This window comes from Zootoca vivipara, chromosome Z1 (genome assembly GCF_965207765.1).
Source record: "Zootoca vivipara chromosome Z1, rZooViv2.hap1.1, whole genome shotgun sequence".
In the NCBI taxonomy this organism is placed as follows: Eukaryota; Metazoa; Chordata; class Lepidosauria; order Squamata; family Lacertidae; genus Zootoca; species Zootoca vivipara.
The window spans coordinates 66,188,466-66,212,977 of NC_142583.1; the positions used below are offsets into that span (position 1 = coordinate 66,188,466).

Below are 24,512 nucleotides of genomic sequence, written 5' to 3' on the forward strand. Positions count from 1 at the left end.
TTAGGATCAGACAAGCCCCATCTGTCCAAGCTCATGTAGTAGGCCATATTATTAGTGGCTATGAGGGCTTGATTTCAATGGGTTGTTAGCCACCCTAGCATCATATTCATTCTCCCTTTTCCTTATATCTTGATTGTAGTTGAGCACATTTTTAAAACAGACCCTCAACAACCTTTGTAAACTCCAATTCGTATGATGCCAGCTGCCCATAGAGCTTCCATTCTGCCAAATTATTATGCAAGCCACCGACAATCTAGTACCGTCCAGCATTTTTGGACTACAATTCCCTTCAGCTCCAGCCAGCATTCAGGGATGATGGGAACTGTAGTCCAAAACATATTGGGGGCACCAGTTTGGGGAACACTGGATCACACCCATTCTTTGCTGGTGCCCCTTATGCCCTGAAACTCTTAAAACACTCTGCAGTTCTGTGATTCTTTGAAAAGTTCCTTAGTTAATGGAACTTTACTCCTTAGTCATCACCAGGAATTGAAACAAGACTGAAGCCCACTGTGTTTGTGCATATTTATCCTGTTAACCTTCATTTTCTCTCCCCCCCCCACTTCTCTTTGTTATTTTCCCCCCACTTTCAGAATTTAGATTTAGATTTAGATTTCTCAGGCCAAAGAGCCTACGTTGCCATGTGCGCTAATGGTGTTACATAAATGATAATAATGGCATCTCTTAGCGAGGCCCATCTCCCACTCCGTGGATGCTGGATTTTTAAGGCTCATGTGACGCGTGGGGAGCCAATGGGGAGAACAGAACCTGCTACTCTCTGCCCGTTGTGGAAGAACAAACAAACCCACAAAATCCAGGATCGGTTGCTCCTCAGGGGTTTCGGCAGAAGAGGCCAGGAGTCTGTTCCCAGGCTCCAATTAGTGTTCAGTTCACCACACACCAGGGCTACTCACCTTGGCAGAAATAGCTTTCTGTTAAAGTGCATATCAGTAACAAGGAAGAGGATGCAGTCAAGAGGGGAGGATTTGCTGAAAGATAAACAAGGACCCAATTGTCACTGAGATGGCAGACCTTTGTTTCTGGGCTATATTGCACTTCATACTGTGGGTAGAGGCCCTTGTGACCCAGTGATGCTCCATCCAGCCCCCCAAAAGTCCCCTCTATATGAAAGACCAGTTCCATCAGAAGGGAAGAGTTCAAATCTCACCTTCTCTTTGTCATGCTAGTTTTCTGTGTGCAGAGATCCCCACCCTTTCCCATTCAGTCATGTGAGTCCCTGCCTGCAGTTTGAAATGCAACAACCCTGGACCCAAGTACCACCTCAGTGTTTACCTCCTCTGTGGGAACTAGGCCATGGTGTGCTCTGTAATTTGTTTAATAGGTTCCGAGTTTCTTGTGTTTTTGCAGCTGAGTGAGTCACACCTATAATATTTGCCTTACCAAAAACGCAGTTTCACAACCCCTGGCTTTTAGGTTCCTTCAGCGATCCAGCGATTGTGCAGTCTTGACAACCGTTATGCATCGAGGCCCACATATAACTATATATGTGGGCTACATTCCATTTGGCTGTGCCATAAACAAATACTACTTTCTGTAGGTTGCTTTCTGTTTGCACTGAGATATCAGGTGGTGGGCTATGTTGAGCACTTGCCTTTCTCTGGAGCATAACTCAGTGCAGATCTGCAGTTCAGGATAACCCTACAACATGCTCAGCTGAGGCTCTGCTTAAAATACCACCAGCAAAGGAGAGTCCAACACCCCTGAGGCCATCTGTTCCATTGTCAAACATCTCTTACCCCTAAGATGCCAGCTAAAATCTGATTCCCTGTGATTTCTACCTTCTGCAGCAACAGAGAACAATTCTGCTCCATCCCTTCAGGCACGACACCCCTTCAAATATTTGAAGACAGTTGTCTTGTCTCTCCTTTAATTTCCTCTTCTCTAAACTAAACATACCTGGGCTATCCTCCACCAGGAACCTTAAATTATGCCCTTCCTGCCTAGGAACCTTTCCTTGCAACTTTTCAAATAAATAAATAAAAATAAGCCCCTTTCCTTGTTTGCATGTGCTTCTCCACTGCATAGAGCCATTTCTGGAGCACTCATCCAGCCGTTTCAAAGATAATTAAGTTAGCAAACGGGGTCAAGGTTGATTCTGTAATGATTCTGTCCTCCCTGCAGCAAGGCTTTCCATCACATGCAGCAAGCACCCTACCACTGTTCCTCTTCTTTCCTCTTTGCAGAAAGGTGCTGGCTACCATCTGGATCTGTTCCTGGTCGCTGTGCTGATGATTATATGTTCCTTCATGGGCCTTCCCTGGTATGTTGCTGCTACAGTGATCTCCATCGCGCACATTGACAGCTTGAAGATGGAGACGGAGACGTCCGCACCCGGGGAGCAACCCAAGTTCCTGGGAGTCAGGTATGCCAGCAGGGCCGGCCCTGGCATTGGGCAACCAGAGAAGAGTGGCATTCTTCATTCAGGGATCAGGACCCATGATCTGAGTCTTCCACAGAGAGTAGGAGGAAACCTAGCTTAGTAGCGCAGCCCAAAGAAATGAAGAGATAAAAGGCCCTCCAGTCAGTTGTGTATATAATAGTTCTTCATGGCAATTCACTATCTTTGGGTGACGGTGGAAAACTCCTTCTAATAGGAACTGGTCTGATAATTGCTGGGTTTTATTTCAGGGAACAGAGAGTGACTGGAGTGATTGTGTTCATTCTGACGGGCATTTCAGTCTTCATGGCTCCCATTCTGAAGGTAAATGATTGCTCAACATTTTTGCCTCTGCTTCACCCTCCACACAATGCTGAGCTCTCTCTCTGTGTGTGTGTTTGGAAGGATTTTTCTAACATATTTAAGGAGCTGTAATAAATGACTGTAAAAGAAGAATTTCAAAACATCGCCTTTGTAGAGTAATAATGTTTCTTGGGAGCAAAGTCATACAGAGGACAAGCAAGATTATTTTAGGGCAAAAGTGTTTTTGGCAAACTATTGAAAAGTTGCCACAACACTTGCAGAGAATGTGCCTCCCTAAATTTGAAAAGTACGATGCACCGTTCACTTGCAAACCCCTACCAGGATGGTGGAACTACATGTCTTGTGAAGAACAAGCTTGTCACCAAAAATAGCAGTGCCCCAGCCCATAATATTTAGCAAATTATCCCTCCTTGTCCTCATAATGTCATGCTATGCAGTTCTCCACCCTTCTTCCACATCAAGGGATACCCACAGCAGAATCATCTGGTGGATAGCTCAGTCAGTAGAGCATGAGGCTCTTAAACTCAGGGTTGTGGGTTCGAGACCCACATTGGGCAAAATATTCCTTCATCGCAGGGGGTGCACTAGGTGACCCTTGTGTTCCTTTCCACCCTTACCCAATCTATGATTCTAGGACATGGGTTGGCAAACTAAGGCCCGCCAGCCAGAGCCGGCCCAATCACCTTCTAAATCCGGCCCGCAGACGGTCTGGGAATCAGCGTGTTTTTACATGACTAGAATGTGTGCTTTTATTTAAAGTGCACCTCTGGGTTATTTGTGGGGCATAGGAATTCGTTCATTCCCCCCTCCAAAAAAATACAGTCCACCCCCCATGAGGTCTGAGGGACAGTGGACCTGTCCCCTGCTTAAAAAGTTTGCTGACCCCTGTTCTAGGATGTGAGGCTTATAGTACTGCATACAACATAGAGGTAGGAACTTGGCGTGGAGAGCAGGCTCCTGGTTTGGGTAGCAGCCCTGAGCTGCTCATGACATGCAGTTCCACCCTACCTGGTGGTGCTGAAATGGAATTTCCCCGAATTTGCAAGGGTTATATGTTTCAAATCTGGACATGGCATTTTGTTGTTGTTGTTTTTTAATTGCTTTCCGCTTTGCAGGCTCATTATCATTATTTATTATTTTGTGCTCATAGCCTGGCCTCCACCAAACAGCTTGTGGCAGGTAACAACAACAACAACAAAACTACAATTAGAACAATTTAAATTATGAATCTGAGCCCCAAAACAATGACGGAGTAGCAAAATTGCTGTTGCAGTTCGCCTTAAGTCAGGCTGTGACCCACCAGCTGAACAAATGGCTTGACTCACTATAAAGCAGTGCGTGCTGTTTGCAATCTTGGGTAGGAATAGCATACTGAGTACGAAGAGCAGATCAGGGCCATGGGCGTAGGCAGGGGGGCAGGAGGGGGCAATTGCCCCCCCTAGAAGCAAAAGCTGAGGGGCGCAGGCATGGCAGCCCCAGGCTCCCGCTCCCGGCGCGAAGCTCCAGAGGCGCGCGTGGAGCGTAAGCGGAGGAGCGCTAAGCAGGAGCGGGGAGTGTAAGCGGAGGAGGCAGCCACAGGCTCGCGTTCCCCGCGCGCCTCTGGAGCTTCGCGCCAGGAGCAGGAGCCTGGAAGGCGCGGAGGAGGCAGCCACAGGCTCGCGTTCCCCGTGCGCCCCTGGAGCTTCGCGCCGGGAGCGGGAGCCTGGGGCCGCCTCCTCGGAAGACCGGGGAGGCGCGGAGGAGGCAGCCACAAGCTCACGCTCCCCATGCGCCTCTGGAGCTTCGCGCCGGGAGCGGGAGCCTGGGGCCGCCTCCTTGGAAGAGCTGGGTGGCGCAGGCAACATAGCCCCGTCCACATTCCCACTGTGGCCCCCCTCCCGCCCCTTGCAACGTATGAGGAGCATTCTGTGTCTTTAAAAAGAGGTGCAGCATCTTAAATGTTGTTTTTCCTGCTTGACCAAGAAGGCAAGGGCAAGAGTGCAAAGCCAGTATCCTCTTTAATTCTTTTATTCCTTTTCTTAATTTAAAAAAACAAAACTTTTTCAACCAGCCCTCCAGCTTCTGGGTTGTTCATTAACAGATGAGGTACAATTGCATACCAGTGCACGGGTCTATATAATCATTTGTAACTGAAACCTGAAGCATAAGACATAGCCACGAAATCTGACTATGGATCAGTGAAGCAGTAACGCAAGGCATGGTGGGAAGAGCTTTTACCTATACACTGCCTCTGTATGTGGAGGCTCAGTTTCATTGTTTCCCATGCACTTAGGCCTCCCTTTCTGTGTTGGCTGACGTCTCCCGCTCTAGAAAATGGAGCAGGTAGCACTTTCTTTTTTAAAACAGAAAAATTAGAGAAAGCACGAAGCGTTCCAGGATGATGCCATTGTGGGAAAGTTCAAAAAGTGATTTAATACCTTCTTTTTCAAAAAAATAAATATGCCCTCAGGACATTTCAACTGAAATAGCAACTGGAGAGTCTTTTTTGTCCAAGCACGTAGCAGTAAAACTACCTGCAGGGTTGGGACGGGGAAGAAACAAGAGAGGCCAGTTAGAGCTCAGGCCAGGCCAAGCCAGACAGGAATTTCTGAAGATGAGCAGCTTAGGAAGTTCTGGCTGCCGAGGTGCTCCCTGGGGTGGTGGTGGTGTGAATTTCCACAAACTTCAAACCATCTCATATGCTAGTTGCGGTACCTCTGCCAATTCCCTCGCTGTTTGTAATGCCACCCGGGCATTTAAACATGCATTCCCAACCTTGCAGTCTGAAGTAATCCTGAGACATTCGTGTCTCTCCCCCCCCCAGTCCATCTTGAGCACATAGAGAAGACCCCAAGGCCTTTTCAGTCTTGACCGTGCAGTTGGTTATGTTCACTTCCCTGTGATTGTGGTAAAGAGCATTCTTATCATAACACATTGGGGCGATGTGTTGTTGCATGCTCCTGCAGGCTAGACTTCTTAGAGCAGGCATTCCCAAACTTCGGCCGTCCAGATGTTTTGGACTACAATTCCCATCATCCCTGACCACTGGTCCTGTTAGCTAGGGATCATGGGAGTTGTAGGCCAAAACATCTGGAGGGCCGCAGTTTGGGGATGCCTGGTTTAGAGATTATTAATTCAATAGGGAATGCACTGATTCCTTAAAGTTCCTGGCATGTGCTATTTATTTTTTTGCTTCTTACTCTGCTGTGCACCGGAGTTGCTTAAAAGTGAGCACAATATCCGGAAGCAGGAGAATATAAAGTAGTTCAGGTAATTGAGTAAGCACTGCCTGCCATTTAGTGGCTCGTGCCTGTTACTGCAGTTAGCAATTGCATATCCTTTGACATCACTGCCGCTGTTTCTTTTGGGTACTTTTGGATTCACCTATTCTACACTAAGAGTTTTGAAGCAAAACCTGCAATGAGTATTTTCAGCCAGCGCCGCTGCAGTCCAGGCAGGAATCCTAGACGAGTTTCTAGAAACCAAGAGGCAGTTGGGTATGTTTAACTGAGAGGTGATATGCTAGCCTTCTTCAAATATCTAAAGGACTGCCACATGGAAGACGGAGCAAGACTGTTTTCTCCTCCTCCAGAGGGTAGGGCCCAAACCAACGGATGCTTCGTCACTTGAAAAACTGCACATGTTTTGAAAATGAATAAAAATTAATTGGCAAAAAACCCCCCCCAACAACTGTAATTGAGGCACCACAAATTAAACACAGAGCTTCACTATCAATGCCAACTAATTTACCCCCCCCCCCCATGGAACCAGTTTGCATATTAAAGGAGCAAATGTTGGCATCTGTCTCTCTGAGAGACAATGGAGTGTGCCTCCAGGGGTGAAGTCAAACCGCTGTGTTAGCAGCACTGAAGTGACCTCCTCAGGTTGCAAGGCTGGGCAGTGTGTATGGAGGTCCTGGGCTGCCCAAACAACAAGACCCACCCTCCCTCTTGGCCTCACTGATGGGGTCCAAAGGAAAGCTGAGCAAGACGTTTGGGACCGCAAAATAAATGTTCATTGACCATATGTAGAGACCTTGAGGGGCTAGGCACTTGTTTGCAAGCCAAGCCTTAGATGCATGGCAGAAGGACGAACTCTTGTTTCTTAAAAATTATAACAATAACAATTTATAATAATAATTTATTATTCATAACCCACCCATCTGGCTGGGTTTCCCCAGGCACTCTGGGTGGCTACCAAGAAAATATTAAAATACAATAGTCAGTCAAACATTAAAAGTTTCCCTAAACAGGGCTGCCTTCAGATGTCTTCTAAAAGTCTGATAGTTGTTTTTCTCTTTGACATCTGGTGGGAGGGCGTTCCACAGGGCGGGTGCCACTACCGAGAAGGCCCTCTGCCTGGTTCCCCATAACCTCACTTCTCGCAGCGAGGGAACCACCAGAAGGCCCTCGGCGCTGGACCTCAGTGTCCGGGCAGAACGATGGGGGTGGAGACGCTCTTTTAGGTATACTGGACTGAGGCCATTTAGGGCTTTAAAGGTCAGCACCAACACTTTGAATTGTGCCCGGAATTGCTTACTTCATGTTTTTTTCTCCTCTCCCCCACTTTTAGTTTATTCCCATGCCTGTGCTGTATGGCGTGTTTCTATACATGGGCGTCGCTTCCCTTAATGGAGTGCAGGTAAGCTTTTTCCTTGGCAACCCAAGGTCTTACGATTGGTAGGGTGCACATTACAGAAGTCCCTTGTTGGGAAAGATGGTAAACATTAACCAGCCTCCTCATTCTCACACATCTGAAGTAGGTCATTCAGCTCCTGGAAATAAAGCACATGGCTCAATTAGTCAGTTGGCCAATAAGGTGCGGGAGACCTCATTGTTGCCATCTTCCAGCTGCGTGCCAATATGTTTCCTCTTCTGGAACTCTGTTTATTTTGATTAACATTGTCTCCTGCCCTCTCGTCTTCCATCTCGTTCTCATTCAGAAAGGCATGCAGAAAATTGACCAGTATGTGTATCACACACACACACACAAAGTACACGACTGTGGTGCAGATTTATACCATTCCCCTGTGCCAGATTTATGTATAAGCTAAACAAGCTATAGCTTAGGGCCCCACTCTCTTGGGGGGGGGGCAAAAAAATTTAAAGGAAAAAACAACTGGATGTACATTTCTGAAATATAAGATAAAAAAACAAATAAAATAAAACCTACATACAGCAACAGTGTTTTGTGTTGTGTAGGCTCCTATGATGTAAGTAATGGGCCCCACCTGCTAGCCTGCTCCCTAAAATATCACTGGTTTGCTCATTTCTATATATAGGGTGCCTTACATTCTGCATGGACTGGTTGCATGGCAACATGGACAAATGGCTTTAGATACCTATTAGGTCCATAAATGACCATATAGCGTATATTCAACACAAAAAACAGTGACAATTTGTGGTTGACAAAGGTCAGCTGGACATATAAAGGGCCCCATTACCTTCAGTAGCTGAGGGCCACATCAAACCTAAATCCGGCCCTGCCCTGAAATGATACATGCTTTATTAATTAAAACAATACATGTATTATTAATGTTTTTTTAAAAAAAGAATTGGTTAATATCCGCAAGGTGCAGGGTTTCAGGGAAAGCAAGTAGAGCTGTCCAAGTAAGCATGACATGGGTGAGTTTAATACCCCTTGGCAGAGGACTCTTACTGACCCACATTCTTGTACCGGGGTCTTTTACTGACCTCTCTATGTTTCTCTGTGGAACTGTGAACTCTATAGCAGGCGTGTCCAACTCCCAAGAGACTGTGATCTACTCCCAGTATTAAAAAAAACTGGCAGTGATCTACCCATTGTCATTGGAGGGAGGAGGAGCGTGCGTGTGGTGGGTGGAATGCCCAGAGTTCTTGAGCTTTTTGGGGGGAGGATTCCACAGAGTTTTTTAGCTCCCCCCCCGTAACTTTTTGTACACGATAAGGATCCCGCCATTTATCAGGATCAGCCGGGGATCTACCGGTAGATCACGATCTACTGGTTGGACATCCCTGCTCTATAGAAAGCAACATAAATAATTGCAGTTTGCAGTTCTAATCATTTATCTCTGGAGGAAAAACAGCACAACTGAGAACTCCTGGTTCTGGAACGTAGTGGCCGGAATTTGTGTGCTTCCTTATTCTGCAAATGTATAAACTGCTTCACAGCCTGAAGATACGGATGTAGTGCACAGTAAGATAAAATGAGATCAAATGCACAAAAAAATTACTCTTAAAAACGAAACCATTTCTACCAACTTTAAAACAAACAGACAATAAGAACATTTCTGTAGATGCAGAGTTAAAATTCCATGATATGACTGGGTCACACTTCAGGAAAAGCCTTCTGAACACAGACTTCATCTGTATTGTACATTTAAATGAGTGTTATACCCTGTGGTAGCAGGAAAGCATTCGCTCCTTAAAGTGGTATGAAATTGCTTTAAATGTGTCATGCAGATGGGGCCACAAAATCTTCATCTGCCACCTAATACAAGGGAATCTAACTGTAGAATGCGGATTTATGCCAGAAGGTCCAGTTGTCATAGCCGTATGGTGAATTAGCCTTGCCCCTAAAACGAGGCCGTCTCCCTCCAATTTATGAAGAGGCTTGAGTTGATGTGGCTGAGTTGGCATAAGTTCATGGGAAGCTCACGGTTCATAAAGCTTGGCAAATCGTGAAACCTCGACCACTCATTTAAATGATTCTCTTGTCGCTTGAGAAAATGCTCCGCGAAAGCTCTTCCCCTCGGAGAGCTCAGCATCTTGGACTAGCACCAGGAAAAGCTGGTCATGTTTCTGTTAACTTTCTGGCACCTTGTTAATTGCATTGCTCTTCTGTGCTTAATAGAAAAAGGAGTGCATGTTTTGTGTCCTCCCCTGGAGATTTATTTGGGCCTTGGTTTCATTCACTGGATTGAGATTAATCTGGCTTCAGAGTCAGCCAGCTGTGGGCAGCGGGCCAGGGTTCTGCCAGAGGACAAATAGTTTATTGTTAGTTCTTGCCTGAGCTTAGGCCTTTACTGAGGCCATCACTCAAGTGGAGGAAAGTGAGGAGGTGGTTCTCAGCATAGGCATACAAGCTAACTAAATAGATGAGGGAGCATCTTTCCCTAGATCAACAAAACTGCAGGAACACTCGCTGGTTCTCAGGTTACACAAAGGTCATCATCAGCTAAAACTTGAGTTGCACACTCTCCTGTCCTTGTGGCAACAATTCCATTATCCACAGGGTGCTGCAGGAAAAGGGGGGTGTTCCTCCTGCCTCACTACGATGTGTGCATGTTCCAGGGCCGGCACACCCATGAGGCAAGGTGAGGCAACTGCCTCGGGCGGCAGCATCCACAGGGGTAGCAGATTCAGCCTCCAAGGAATGCATCTCCTCCTCAGCTGTGCCTTTACAGTGGCCTCTTGGGAAGTAGACGGTGATGCTGGTTTCCTCCCACCCTTGTTCCCAATGTAGATCCCCCCTTCCTCCTTGCCTGGATGTGTGCATTTGCAGAACCATTTTGTGTTTTGCCTCAGGTGCCAAAATGACTTGGGCTGGCCCTGGCACGTTCATTATCAGTGGTGACTAGGATGGGACTAAGAGCTCTGAAAATGAGTGATGATGCTGGTGAAGTTCATCTGAGTTTAGGCGAAAACCTGCCTGAAATTTGGAGCAAGCTTTACAAATCTCATAATGCTCATCTGACTTGGATTAAAATCAAAGCTGAAAAAGATTGGCTCAATCCTAGGGTAGCTCAATCAGTATAATGTGCAGTTCTTAATCTCGGGGTTGTGGGTTTGAGCCCCACTTTGGGCAAAAGATACCTGCATCGCAGGGGTGTGAACTAGATAACTCTCGAGGTCCCTTCCAACTCTATGATCTCAAACATTCCCTTTGCTTTGAATCACACTTCTGTTGGGCAACAATGACTGGGATAAGTAGAAAAGAGGTGCAGGGATGGGGCATTGGGGTGCTGATGAAGCTGGGGGTGAGGGGTTGACAGTCAGCGTGTCTGGGAATGAGGGGGGAAGTGCGTGACTTACAAAGTTTGCTTGGCTTGGAAATTTCTAGAGTTAGAGCAGACCTTTTGCAACGAATGGACATGAGTTAGTCATGACCATAAATATCAATAGACCTGTTCCAGGTAGGACCAACATTATATACAACCCTAAACAAGGCAAAGGTAAAGGACCCCTGATAGTTAAGTCCAGTCGTGAACGACTCTGGGGTTGTGGCGCTCATCTTGCTTTACTGCCCGAGGGAGCCGGTGTTTGTCCACAGACAGTTTTTCCAGGTCATGTGGCCAGCATGACTAAGCTGCTTCTGGCAAAACCAGAGCAGTGCACGGAAACGCCGTTTACCTTCCCGCCCTTTGACATGTTTTTGAACTGCTAGGTTGGCAGGAGCTGGGACCGAGAACGGGAGCTCACCCTGTTGCGGGGATTCGAACCGCCGACCTTCCAATCAGCAAGCCCTAGGCTCAGTGGTTTAGACCACAGCACCACCCGCATCCCAAACACAACCCTAACCCAGGTTATTATTACTTTCCCACTGAGAATTAGCTTGGTTTATTTCCAAGCGAATCTAGCTCAGGCTGACCACTGGGGAAACCCTCCTGTCACTGCAGAAAATCTGCACGATGGCACTTGTGCGTTTAAGGAGAGGATCCTGCAGCTCCCACCTCTTTTGAGTTTTAAAACAGTACTAAAACATCGCTGATCCATCAGTTGGGTGCTGGAAGCAAAACTAAACCTACCGCTTGCTTTTTCTGCATTGATGCATGTCAGCACCACACTGCTGAACTCTCCTCCTCCTCCTTTCTCCCCTCCAGTTCATGGACCGCCTGAAGTTGCTCTTGATGCCTCTGAAGCACCAGCCTGACTTCATCTACCTGCGCCATGTCCCCCTTCGCCGGGTCCACCTCTTCACTTTCCTCCAGGTGGTGTGTCTGGCTCTCCTTTGGATCCTGAAGTCTACAGTGGCTGCTATCATATTCCCAGTCATGGTAGGTTGGCGCGATCGTGACTGCCACCCGTTGCACCCATCCTTCCTTCTAGCGCCGCCCTGACTTGCCTTGCTGATCAGTGACACAATTCCACAACCCTACTCCTTGCCTGTCCAAATATGGAAACAATTTGAACATACTTATTTTGCTGAAAAGTAAGTTTAACTCCAGGAGGCTGTGCAAGACAGGAGTGCCTGGCGTGCTCTGGTCCATGGGGTCATGAAGAGTCGGACACAACTAAACGACTAAACAACAACAACAACAAGTTTAACAATGCAATGCGAGATAGAGAACAGGCCTCCCTTTTTCCTTAAACCCCGCACCCCCCACAAAACTCATCTGTGTGTGTGTGTTTTTTGGTTCGTATCCTGTAATCCCTAGGCTTCTAAGCCTTCAGGATAATAACAAAAATATAAATAAATCTCTCTAACACACAATGCTAATAATTGGAACATCCAGTGAATCTGAAGGTTGGAGAACTCAGAATAGGTGAAAGGAAAGGACTTCTTCACACAGTGCAGAGTTAATCTATGGAATTCCTTCTACAAGACGTAGTGATGACTACCGGCCTGGATGGCTTCAAAAGAGGAGTAGACAAATTCTTGGAGGGCAATGTCATGTTATGTCAGAGACTTCGTTGTTGTTGTTTAGTCGTTTAGTCGTGTCCAACTCTTCATGACCTCATGGACCAGAGCATGCCAGGCACTCCTGTCTTCCACTGCCTCTAGCAGTTTGGTCAGACTCATGTTGGTAGCTTCGATAACAGTGTCCAACCATCTCATCCTCTGTTGCCCCCCTTCTCCTTGTGCTCTCAATCTTTCCCAACATCAGGGTCTTCTCCAGGGAGTCTTCTCTTCTCATGAGATGGCCAAAGTCTTGGAGCCTCAGCTTCAGGATCTGTTCTTCCAGTGAGCACTCAGGGCTGATTTCCTTCAGAATCGATAGGTTTGATCTTCTTGCAGTCCATGGGACTCTCAAGAGTCTCCTCCAGCACCATAATTTATAATATAGTCAGAGACTATATGCCTCCAAATATCACTTGTTGGGAACTGAAAGTGGGAGGTGTGCTATTGTGGTCATGCCCTGCTTGTGGGCTTTCTGGGGGAATCTGGCTGGCCATTGTAGGGAAAGGATGCTAGACTAGATAGGACTTTGGCCTGATCCAGCAGGGACCATGTTCTTATGTGTTCCTAATTAAAGGGAAATCTTCAAGAAAACCAAAAGGCTCCTGAGCAAGCCCTGCAGTATGTCCTAGTTGAGATTCCTGCATTGCAGGGGGTTTGGACTAGGTGAACCTCTGGTTGCCCCCAGCTCTACAATTCTGTGTCTCGGTGTTAGTAATGGAAATGGTTTGTTTTCTTTATTTATGGGTATATAATCAGCATAAAGCTATAGCAAGGTGGAATGCAACATGTAAGAATAAAACCAACAAAAAAAGGAAGCATATCAATAAATGCCGATTGGTTAAAAGGGCAGGGGTGGGACCCTCATGTTGTAGAGCCTTGTAAACAAAACGGTTTTCAAAAGATGTTTGAAAGGAGGGATGGGTGGATATGAAATAATTAGGTATGCTAGTAAGATGGCCAATGTTCTTTGTTTTGCCTTGTTTATTCGTCACTTATTCATAGTTTATACATAGCCTGGACCACCCTTCCTCTGAGAAGTCTCTGTCTTTCCTATTTTGCAAAAAGAGAGGTGTCCTCTTGCAGTTGGATTCTATACCTTTCAGTAGCCAGTGGCTAATAACCTTTAGCTTTAAATCGTGTGGATCAGCCATATATTTCAGGTTTGTTTTTCCGTTATCTGATCAGGCATAATAGCAGTGACATTTTTTCCCCCAAGTTGAGGAAGTCCGCTAGTTGTAGGCTAGAGTTTTGGTAATATGGGGAAGTTTTACTAGTTCCTTCTGTTTCTTCCTTCCTTAAGCACTGGGAGGTTTCCTCGGGGCAACAACATGGGGGTAGGGGAAGGGAGTGGAGGACAGAAAAACTGACCTTCTCTGAGTGGGCATTTTCATACTACAGTGGAACCTCGGTTTATGAACACCTCGGTTTATGAATTTTCGGTTTATGAACGCCGCGGACCCATCTGGAACGGATTAATTCACTTTCCATTACTTTTAATGGGAAAGTTCGCTTCAGTTTATGAACGCTTCAGTTTATGAACAGACTTCCGGAACCAATTACACCCATGTTTCAGTTTATGAACGCTTCAGTTTAAGTACTTCACGGACCCGTCTGGAACGGATTAATCCACTTTCCATTACTTTCAATGGGAAAGTTCGCTTCAGTTTATGAACGCTTCAGTTTATGAACAGACTTCCGGAACCAATTGTGTTCATAAACCGAGGTGCCACTGTACAGTGGTTTAAGAACTGCTTAGTGGTTTAAGAACGCTGCAAACCCTGAAGTAGGTTTGTGAACTTTGCCTTGGAAGCAGAACATGTTCCACTTCCTGTTGAGTGTGTTCCGTTCGTGAACTGAGTCCCCCACTGCTATGGGAAAGCACACATTGGTTTAAAAACGCTTTGGTTTAAGAATGGCCTTCCGGAATGGATTAAGTTCGTAAACCAAGGTACCACTGTATCCTAGAGTAATTGTGGCAAATTCAGTTACGTGCAGTCATTAGGGCTTTTGTTGTTTTTCCAGTGTGCATCACTTTGCATCAAGGGGTGACAATATTTTTGGGCCCATGTTGACATTTCAATTTTGAAAGGGTATCACTCCCACTGGTTATTTCTCCATTCCCCAAACACTCCCCTTCCTCTAAAGACAATGCTCAGGGTAATAGACCATCTGCGGAATTTTAAACTGTGACGGTATCATGGGCTATTGTTTTTATTTGTTACTGTGTTATGTATTTTTGTCTTTTTATATTGCAAACCTCCCTGTAATCCTTGGATGAAGGGCGGTGCAGACATTCAATAAAATAATAACTAATGATTTCCAGATAGGGGAACCACCATGTCCCTTACTTTCTGCTGCCTCTACCCTGTCTGTACATAAGATAAACTGAGGCTTGCCACCCCACCTCTCCCCTCTTCCTGGTGGATATTCCTCAAAGCCACAGATCTATACAATATACCGCACAGCTATACAATGTGGCAAGTTTACAGGTCTCAGCTAAAAGCTATCCATGTGCAGAATGTCTCTTGCCAGACTTGTTTTTGCTATGAGAGTACTCCGAGTTAGTCGTTCCATGGGCTGCAGCGGTCGTGCAAATTACGTTTGCGTCCCTTTGCTGCAAATTACAAAGTGAGGCTAGGAAATCCTTATGTTTGCCATTTTTTTATCCTGTCTTATTCTCCTGAACCTCTCCAATAAAGACAGTGCAATTTTGCAGCTCTGCCTGTTGCAGAGTTGGCAAGAAGTGGCACTTGACATCATGGTCTCTGAATATTGTACCATTTATTTCCAACCTGCCGGTGACTCGAGAAATTGAAACCTGGAATCTGAGTGGCAGAGCTTCCGATCGATTTCAAGCTGGGTTCACTGCAGCGGCCGCTCAGGTTTCAAATATTGTTAACCCTTTCTTTACCAGCCCGGAGGCTAAGGGAGGAGCCCCACGTTGGATCAGGTGAGGCAAAGAAGGTAAGCTTTGGTGCCAGAGAGGTGGGGGAGCTGTTGCATGTCAGTAAGAGAGTGCTGGCTTCTGTCCTGATAGATCCTGGCGCTCGTGGCAGTCAGAAAAGCGATGGACTACCTCTTCTCCCAGCACGACCTCAGTTTCCTCGACGACGTCATTCCAGAAAAGGACAAGAAGAAGAAAGAGGACGAGAAGAAAAAGAAGAAAAAGAAAGGCAGCCTGGACAGTGACAATGAAGATGTAAGGCCATTTTCACCATTGTTAACTTTTTTAAAAAAACAACAACAACAGTTTTTATCCTGGCTAACTTGTGACAGCTCTTCAAGTTTGGATTACATACATAACTATCCTCACTTCATGCCACGTCAGCCATGAAATCACAGGTTCTTGGCTATGTCTGATGCTAGAGACAGAGGCTGATATGCTTAATACACAGGGCTGTGTGTATTTCACACTTCTGCAGCAGGTACTGAATTCAATATTGAAGTGGGCAATGCCTGCTAAAGTTTTCCAAAAACGAGAAGGAATTTGGTCTGACAGTTGTGGGGTCGCCAAATGAGTGTCATGTTAACCTCTCTCTAATACTAGCAAAATAAGAGGAAATACTTTGTCAAATTGCAGAATGCAGCTCTTCCCCCCCCTTTACACAGAATTTAGGTTACCTGGCTGTAGGATTTTAATCTACTGTAGCACAAAATAGACATAGCCCAGCCGATGCTCCTTTTCTGCCTAAAATGGATTTGGAGCATCCCTAAGCTGCTGCCCTCACAATCCTCCGAACCACCCCTCTGCTACCCAACGCTGAGCAAACTCAGGCGTGGTGGTCCCACTCAGCCAGTTGAATGCGTAGTTACTTCTACATTTGGCTGACAGTGCAGGAATATCACATCCAAAGGCAAACTTTGAAAAGGAAGCTTCTGTCATCTTTAGCTGTGCATACACCAGCCTATACCAATAGCCTGTTGGATTTCTCCCTCTGACAATTTTGTGCATCCAGCCAAACATGAAAGTGACCTCATATTTGTCTGGCTACATTGGGATCACGATGCACAAAGGCACCCAGTCTGTCTCTTTGCACCCACCTATAGAAGTTCTTCAAAGGTCTTTTTTTTTTTGGCTCTGGGGGAATTGCCTCATCACCTGCCTGGTCTGGCACTGAGCCCACTGGGGCTCCTGTCTCCTGTATTTCCAGCTCTTTTCAAAAGCGCTATTGCCCAATAATGCTTTTGCGAATCCTGACAGCCCTTGGTAACCACCTCGGGTGGTTGGTTCTAACACAAGTCCAGGAGATGAGAGAGATGGCTGGCGGAGCTTTCTTGTGAATGCAGCTGAATTTTCTTCAGTCTCAACAGACAAAGGAATTCCTGCCATCAGCAGCTTTGATCACACATTACGTTTGTCCCTATGAATTTGTCCCCAGAAAATTTGGGCAGTATGTTCATGAAAAATCACCCAAAGCCTTGCTTTCAAGTCTTGCCTTTCCCTTGTTATGGGAGAAAGGTTAATTTTCAAGAACCTATTTTTTCCCTCCCTTATCAAAGTCTATTGATAACAGTTCCTTTTCCGTTTTCATGTTTATGATGCTCCCAAGTCTTGATTTTTCCGTTAATTCTGTTTTTAACAACAATGATAAGGATAAGAATAGTATACCGTCCTGCCTCAGGGTACACACAATCTTAGCAGCCATCCACACTTACAGTGAGAATATTATTTTGATGTTTTCTTTCCTTTCCGTTTGCCTTTTGTTTTAATGCTTTCGAAGCATCTGACTTGCTCAGTTACATTCTACATTGTATGTCTTGTTGGAAATCCAACTTTAGAAATGGCAACAAGAAAAGCGCCTGAATGTAGGTTGGCTTTTGATGATCTCTTGATTCCAGGTTTTTCAGCCTGACTGACAGACGGGCATGCTAACCCAACGTTGTGCCTTGCAATGTGTTGAATTGTGTTGGGGTGTTTTGCTTTTTTATATATATATACTCATGTGCCTTAAGCTGTTCTTCCACATTACAAAGACTCCCTAGGCCACCGTCTCCATTTCCACATGTTGGTAAGGCAGGTGGAAACTGCAGAAGACCTTAAAGGGCTGCTCCTATGAGGCTCTGTTCTGGAAGTCGGCAACCGGCAGCCCACGGGCCAGAACCCGGACTGAGGAGGATTTTTATTGGCCGCTAGGTGTGTGTGACACAATTGAGGCATGTAACTTTCCAGGAAGCTCCATACTGACCAGCCTCAGAAAGCAGTAAATTGAAAAAAAGGAAGGTGTGTGTGTGTGTGTGTGTGTGTGTGTGTGTGTGTGTGTAAAAGTGTAAGACATCTGGGGAGCAACAAAAGCATTGCTTACAGCAGCCTTTGCCATCCTGATGCTCTCCTTACTCTAGCCCCCATCAGGCCTAGTCAGCTTACGTTGAGTGCATAAGTTTGGCGAAGGCTAGCTTACGGGTTCCAGTTGGCGAAGGCTGGTTTCTGGCTTCCAGAAGCATTAGGATAATTGCATCAGTGCTCAGCTGCCTCTCTCACACAACCTCTCTCCATTTCCCCATTGTAATAATTCCTAAGCCCAGCAGTCATGAAGCCAGCTAGTTTCAGGTGCCACGTCCTGCCAGGTGCTAACTGAATGGTGGTGACATCCCTGGAAGCATGAATACCTCTTGACCTCTTCGATCTCTAGTATTGGCTGCACCGTCAAACACAGTGACTCAGAGATTTTGCACTGTTAACTAAGAGGCAGTGGTCCATTTATTTATTAATAGGGGGCAGTGTTTGTGCACTTAACATATTTGTAAGTCTGCCTTCATTGACTTCCAAGGCCATTTTTCAAGACAAAACGTGGTGCCGTCCTTTGGCTTTTTTGATTCAGTCATTAGGGTCTATTGGCCATCGTTGCCTGTTCTTCTATGTCTTTGGTCTTGATGGCTCACCCTTATAGTCGTGGACTGGCTTCCTGCTCAGACTTGTTGCCATCTAAGGCTCCCATGCTTTTCATAAAATGATTGCAAAATGTCTCAAGTGATTTGTGCCTTCTGTGGTTAAATTATGGTCATCAAAACCTATAAGGACCTACCAATTGAGGTGTAGCTTTGGGCTGATCCATAAACATACCCTCTTTATACTGCAGAGATGGAGTCTGGAGCCCAACCCCATTCTGTTTCCTGAGTTTAGTAGACTACTTTTGGAGTTGTGATGAAGACCCTTCTGGAGGCACATTACTTCTGTCAAATTAGCAGTTGTAGCCCTTGATGACCACAAGCTGCTCAGATGAGCAGAAGGATGATGAGGATAAACAACTAAATAAACAAATGCCTATTGGCCTAAAAGTTCTGCAGTATCATTCAAACAACCTTTGTAAACTGGACAGCAGTAAAGTGCGCTGAAGTGCATTGCGCGGTTATTTCCTTAACTGCCAGAAGGTGGAGCTGTTGCTGAACTTGATGCTACAGTTAAAAAAGCAATAGCAAGTTGGTAAGGAACCCCTGAAATGCTGGAGCTGGGCTGGTACGCCCTGGATAAATCTGTGGGGAATGGCAAGAGAGAGCGAGAGAGCGCACGGGCGAGATGGAAGCATTCTAAGAAATTTTGTGCACGTTTCTTCCACAGTCCGACTGCCCCTACTCAGAAAAAGTCCCAAGTATTAAAATTCCAATGGACATCATGGAAAAGGAACCTTTCCTAAGTGATAGCAAACCTTCCGACAGTGAGTAGAACTAACAGCTTGCATGCCTGCTTCAGTCTCAATTGCACCTCCAAAAAGCAGCTATATAGCGATATATAGATATAGGTTTATATATCTATATATACTTACAATATTGATTTTTTTTTTAAAGAATAAAAAAACCTTGTTCCGTAGATGTTTTCTTTCCCCCCTATACCTACATGTTGTTTCTTTAAACCACACAGCATGTAATATATATTTATATATATTTGGTTGGCTTTTTAAAAATATCTCTTTCTTGTAAGTTCGTTGGTTTTGGTTTTTTGCTTTTTTTTTCTTTCTTCCCTCCTTTTGTGGCTCCACTTTTTTAATTTGCTTTTATCCAGCTGCTAACAGATCCGTCACTAGCTCTCTCTTTCTCTCTTTCTAACCCTCCAAATCAATCCAGCCCATTTATGGCATGATATATTTCCAACCCCGCACGGTGGATGTGCATGCACTTCTCTAACGCTCTTCAATGGTTTCCTTTAGCTCTCCCTCCCTGCTGGCTAATCTTCTGGTTTCGCAGCCTTATAGAAGCACCGCCACCACTGTCTCGCACTGTTTGTTTCCTTAGGATCCACTCACCCGCCAAAAATCAGAACTTAAGCATATAATATTTGTCCGCTGTGTCCTTTTTGTTTTTTTTGTTTTTGAAAAAGAGGTCATCCTGTGAATCATGTAGCACTATTAACACACTTGTCTTCCTTTAGGTGGCTTGGGGGGACATTCACTTTCTTCTTGTCCAGTCTTCAATTTGTGCTAATACCCCAAAAACATGATTGCCTTTTTAATTTCAAAATGAAAACAAATAGGCTTAATCCCTTGCCTATTTTCTGTTTGTTGCTTTATTGATTTTTTTTTTAATGGAATGTCAAAGGTGATTGCACATGGCAGGTCTTGTATGGTTCGGTGTGTATTTTGCTGAACAGGAGGAATCGTGCAAAACTCGCAGGTGGATATTTTGCGAGTTGGTGGGAGGTGGGAGAAGGATGCATGGCTTGGCTCTCTGCAGATATAAACCAAGTGACAAATATCCTAGGGGGAAAATATCAGTGTAGACTCGATCAGAATCTGTCTGCCTGCCCTCATGGTGCCATTGCAGCGTGCGGAGCAAGAGAACCAGACTTGCAGACTGCCTATTTTGGGTAGGGGAAAGTGGTGGAAAGAGATGGGCCTGTTAGACATGCTAATTGAACGGAATGATGCCGGCTGGATGGGTAGACAGGAAGACGGTGAGTGTCAAACGCTTCAGATGCAGGAGAGATGGAATAAATTAGGTGCAGCGCTGGTGAGCGGGTTGCTTGCTTCAGGGGTAACCATGGTGGCAGCAGAACAGTCAGATGGGACCACAGATGTCTATTAAAAAGTTGCTACATCTTGAATGCAAAACTGCCATCTTGCTGTCTGGACTGAAGTCGTCATTGTCCTCCCCATCCCAGAAAAAATGAGCTTTCCATTTCCCTCTTGAGTGTGGACGGGGATAGAGATGATGGGGAAGGTGTGGTCCTCCAGGGGTTGTTGCATTCCCAGCACCCATCAATCCCCAAACAGGATGGCCATTGGGCAGAGACGATGGGAACTGGAGCCCAAGAGGGTTGCCATACGTCTGGAATTTCCCAGACATGTCTGGGATTTCCAATGCGAAATTAGCGTCCCGGGGGAATTTCAAAAAAATCATTAAAGTGTCTGGGTTTTTGATAAGAGATAAAATATCTTTATTGTCATTGTCCCCTTGCGGGAACAACGAAATTACTGTGTTTTGCCAACAGAACAAGTAAGTGTCTGTTTGACCAAATAACTTTTTGACCAAATAACTTTTTGACCAAATAACTTTTTGTGTAATCCCCTCCCCCCCAAAAAAGCTCAAGAACTTTTGTGTCCGGACTTTTTACTTCTTGAAATATGGCAGCCCAAGAGTCCAACAACATCTGCAGATCTGCAGCTTGAATGCAAAAATAGCACATGCTGTTTAACACCTACATGAAACCACTGAGTGGGATCATCCGGAGTTTTGCAGTACGTTGTCTGCAATATGTTGATGGCACATAGCTCTGCTACTTCTTTGCACTTGGAGGTGTGGCATTCGATTTGCTGGGCCACCGTCTTGCCTCGGTAACAGGCAACTTTGTACTTGGCTCGAGATGTAGCAACTTTATCTTAGCTGCTTTGAGTTTATTCATAAATAAAAGAGGGGTAGAGATTTCTAAAATCAACCAGTTGCTAAGCATTATTATTTTATTTTTATTTTTTAAAAAAAAACAGGAGAAAAATCATCAACATTCCTTGAACGCCATACATCATGCTGATAAAATTCCTTTCCTGCACTCCCACACAATGCCAAGGTGAGATGTACAACCTGCATGCACACTATTTGTAATTCAGCTGTGGCTTTTTGATTGGTACGGTGGGTTGAAACTCCAGTGCAGAAGTTCCACTGCAAATGAAATAAAGCTTTGACAGCAATCTAAATGTGCCGGGATCAAGCCCTTATGCAGAATCAGCAAAACCTAATGATTCAGTGAAGCTTGTCACTTTCTCAAAATGTTTGGTGTCACCAAAACATTGATACCCTCCAGGCGAAATAAGTCACCTGCATAAAAGTTAAGGCTCTTTTATAGAACCAGACTGGGATGCATGAGAGATGCTTAAGTAGTGTAGCAGACAGTGTCCTTTTGAGAGGGGCGGGTGGGACAGAAATGACAACCAGAAAAGAAGGCATGATGCAATAGGGGCAAATGTCAGCTTCTGCACTTAGGCAGGAAGAACCAGCTGCCCAAATATAAGATGGGAGGGGGGAGACGGACACCTGGATTGCCAGTAAAAAGGCAAAGGTACCCCTGACCATTAGGTCCAGTCGCAGACGACTCTGGGGTTGCGCGCTCATCTCGCTCTGTAGGCTGAGGGAGCCAGCGTTTGTCCGCAAACAGCTTCCGGGTCATGTGGCCAGCATGACTAAGCTGCTTTTGGCGAAGCAGAGCAGCGCACAGAAACACCATTTAGCTTCCCGCCGGAGTGGTACCTATTTATCTACTTGCACTTGACGTGCTTTCGAACTAGGTTGGCAGGAGTAGGGACCAAACAATGGGAGCTCACCCTGTCGCGGGGATTCAAACCGCTGACCTTCTGATCAGCAAACCCTAGGCTCTGTGGTTTAGACCACAGCGCCACCCATGCTGGATTGTCAGTAGTACATGTGAAAAGGATCTAAGGATCTTAGTAGACCACAAGCTAAACACAAGTCAACAGTGTAATGCTATGTCACAAGGACTTATGGGAATTTGCAGCTGCGCAACTTCAGGGGGGCACGAGGTAACCTCATCTTTGAATTACAAGATGGCAGCACCACCCAGCAAGTCTAATTATGGTTTTCTGCTGTAGAATATCAATGACCAGATGTCGGGGATCTCTGGAAGGTACCCACTTGGGGAAATCCACTTTATGAACTATACCATACTTGCCTTCTCCTTGGGATGTGCTGTATCTAGAAAGGCATTCTGTGCCAAGGCTTCTAGAATTGCTCCATGCCAGTGTGTTTATTCCTGCACGTATCACCGTAAGAAATACCTCTCACCCAGTTGAAACATAGCTCCCAAAGTTAGGGAACATCTCCGGGTGTTCTCTTTAAACCCTGGCCCATGTTCCAGCGCACTGTGCAAGTCCTACGTGACATAAGCAATGTCTAGCACTTTTGTTGCTTTTTCACATGTTCAAAGGAACGTTATTATCCTGTATCTACAGGGACTCCGCTGGCAGAATGGGGTAATTGCAACCAACCTTGTTGCTGTCTTCATATTCCTGTTTGGTAGTTTTCATATTATTGCACCCACATAAAAGATAGGGGTGGTTAGAATGAGCAAGGGAGGGGGGGATTCATCTGAGTGTATAAATTCTGCTTTTATGATTTCGGTTTTCTTTCTCATCTCTCTCTCCAGCCCTCCACGAACTCCAATGAAAGTTGTGCCTCAAATTAGAATAGAGCTCGATCCTGAAGACAGTTATTTCTGGAGGAGCAAGGGAACAGAAACTACGCTGTAATGTGTTCATTAATCTTCAGCTGAAACTGGCTTTTTATCTTTTCCTTCTCCTCCTCCTCCTTTACTACTAGCCAAATATCCAAAATGCTCTCTGCCTAGGTAGAACCAAGGCAGATTCTTCTCTCGGAAGCATTTAGGTTCCCCCCCCCCTCCTTTCCTCTGTTTATTTTCCCCCACTCGCTCCTTTCATTCTGACCAAGACACTTTTCTTTCTTGGTTTTGCCTTTTCAGTCACACACAATATGTCGTACACCCTCGTCTTGAGATTTTCAGCAGAGGGTGGAAGTATTAAGGATATATTATCACAGCTTTGTGAAATGTCAGCAGAACTGACTGGGTTTTTTTTTTAGTTGTGAATCAGATTTTTTTTGTTTTTGTTTGGGTCCCTTCCCCCCCCCCCAATGTCTTTTTCCTCTTTATCAGAACGAAATTGACCTCCGGTCTAATTCAGCACCCCTTCTCGTTAGTCCTCAGCTTCGGTAAAATGCTGCTAACCCTAACATGTTCTTAACATCACCTGTGCTTCAGTAGTCTCAAGCAGAGGAATCAAAAATGGTACATCCCTTTCCCCCATCACTGATGTGAGTGTGTGGACCCTGCCCTATGCAACTTCTATTCTGTCCCAATTTAATGGATTCTTAACCTGTCGGCTGCATTGGCAAGTGTTATTTTCTTTTCTTTCTTTCTTTTTCCTTCATTGTTTTTATTTTAAATTATGGGGGCCTAACCTGCGACTTATATTTTTTTTGTCAATTTTTTAACTGTTTTTTTTAAAAAAATTACTGTAAAAAAATGAATTTTTTTCCTGCAGCAGGAAACATAATAGTTTTGAGTAGTTCTACCTCTTATTTCTAGATGTCGGACTTTCTCTTTAAAAAAAAGGAAAAGAAGATTAATAATAATAATAATAATAATTGTATAGTATGTTATATAATGTGATTTTTACAAAAAAGAAGAAAAAGCAAAAAAAATCAAGCAACACAAAACAAAACCACAATCTCAAGGGTATATGGCATAGAACTGAAATCACCTATATCAATACCTTTATTAGAACCTTCCTTCCTTCCTTCCTTCCTTCCTTCCTTCCTTCCTTCCTTCCTTCCTTCCTTCCTTCCTTAACAACCTGATCACCCAGCGGTTGAGCTTGGACATGAAGCTGAGCTATGGCTAAACAAATTAGCAAATTAGTTTGTGCATGAAGCTCAAACTCAAGCTCTCCTGTTTTCTTCCTCCCTCCCTCTTGCCACAGAATAGCTGGCTTTGTGTTACGGCCAAATCAGGACTTGCGGTTTGTTTCCTCTCCAAACCGAACACAATCTAAAAGCCAAGGCTTGTTGTTGTTGGTTTCCCGGTTTGGGAGGCCCACAAACCACAAGTGCTGATTTAGATGATAATACCAAGCTAGCTGCTCCATGTTTTGTTCTCTTGCTGGATGAAGGGAGAAACCCGTACGCAAGTGGCTAATTTGCTTAACCATAGTTAGTAGCTTAGTGTCAACTCCGAGTTGCAGCCAATGAGGGAATC

The 24,512-nt window shown here is 45.2% G+C and overlaps 1 protein-coding gene across 4 annotated transcripts in view; it reads left to right on the forward strand.

Moving 5' to 3' along the window:
* Positions 1–23,946, forward strand: part of SLC4A4 (solute carrier family 4 member 4) — a 190,917-nt gene extending 166,971 nt beyond the window's left edge. For 3 of the 4 annotated variants that reach the window (XM_035103066.3, XM_035103068.3, XM_060278361.2), the window contains exons 19-26: positions 2,205–2,383; positions 2,650–2,722; positions 7,274–7,342; positions 11,502–11,675; positions 15,339–15,500; positions 18,858–18,954; positions 21,217–21,296; positions 22,887–23,946. In XM_035103066.3, the coding sequence (XP_034958957.1) occupies positions 2,205–2,383; positions 2,650–2,722; positions 7,274–7,342; positions 11,502–11,675; positions 15,339–15,500; positions 18,858–18,954; positions 21,217–21,260 (798 nt within the window). In that variant the 3' untranslated portion in view covers positions 21,261–21,296; positions 22,887–23,946. The remainder of the gene's footprint in view (positions 1–2,204; positions 2,384–2,649; positions 2,723–7,273; positions 7,343–11,501; positions 11,676–15,338; positions 15,501–18,857; positions 18,955–21,216; positions 21,297–22,886) is intronic. The other variant, XM_088660661.1, reaches the window with a different exon arrangement.
* The last annotated feature ends 566 nt before the right edge of the window (positions 23,947–24,512 follow it).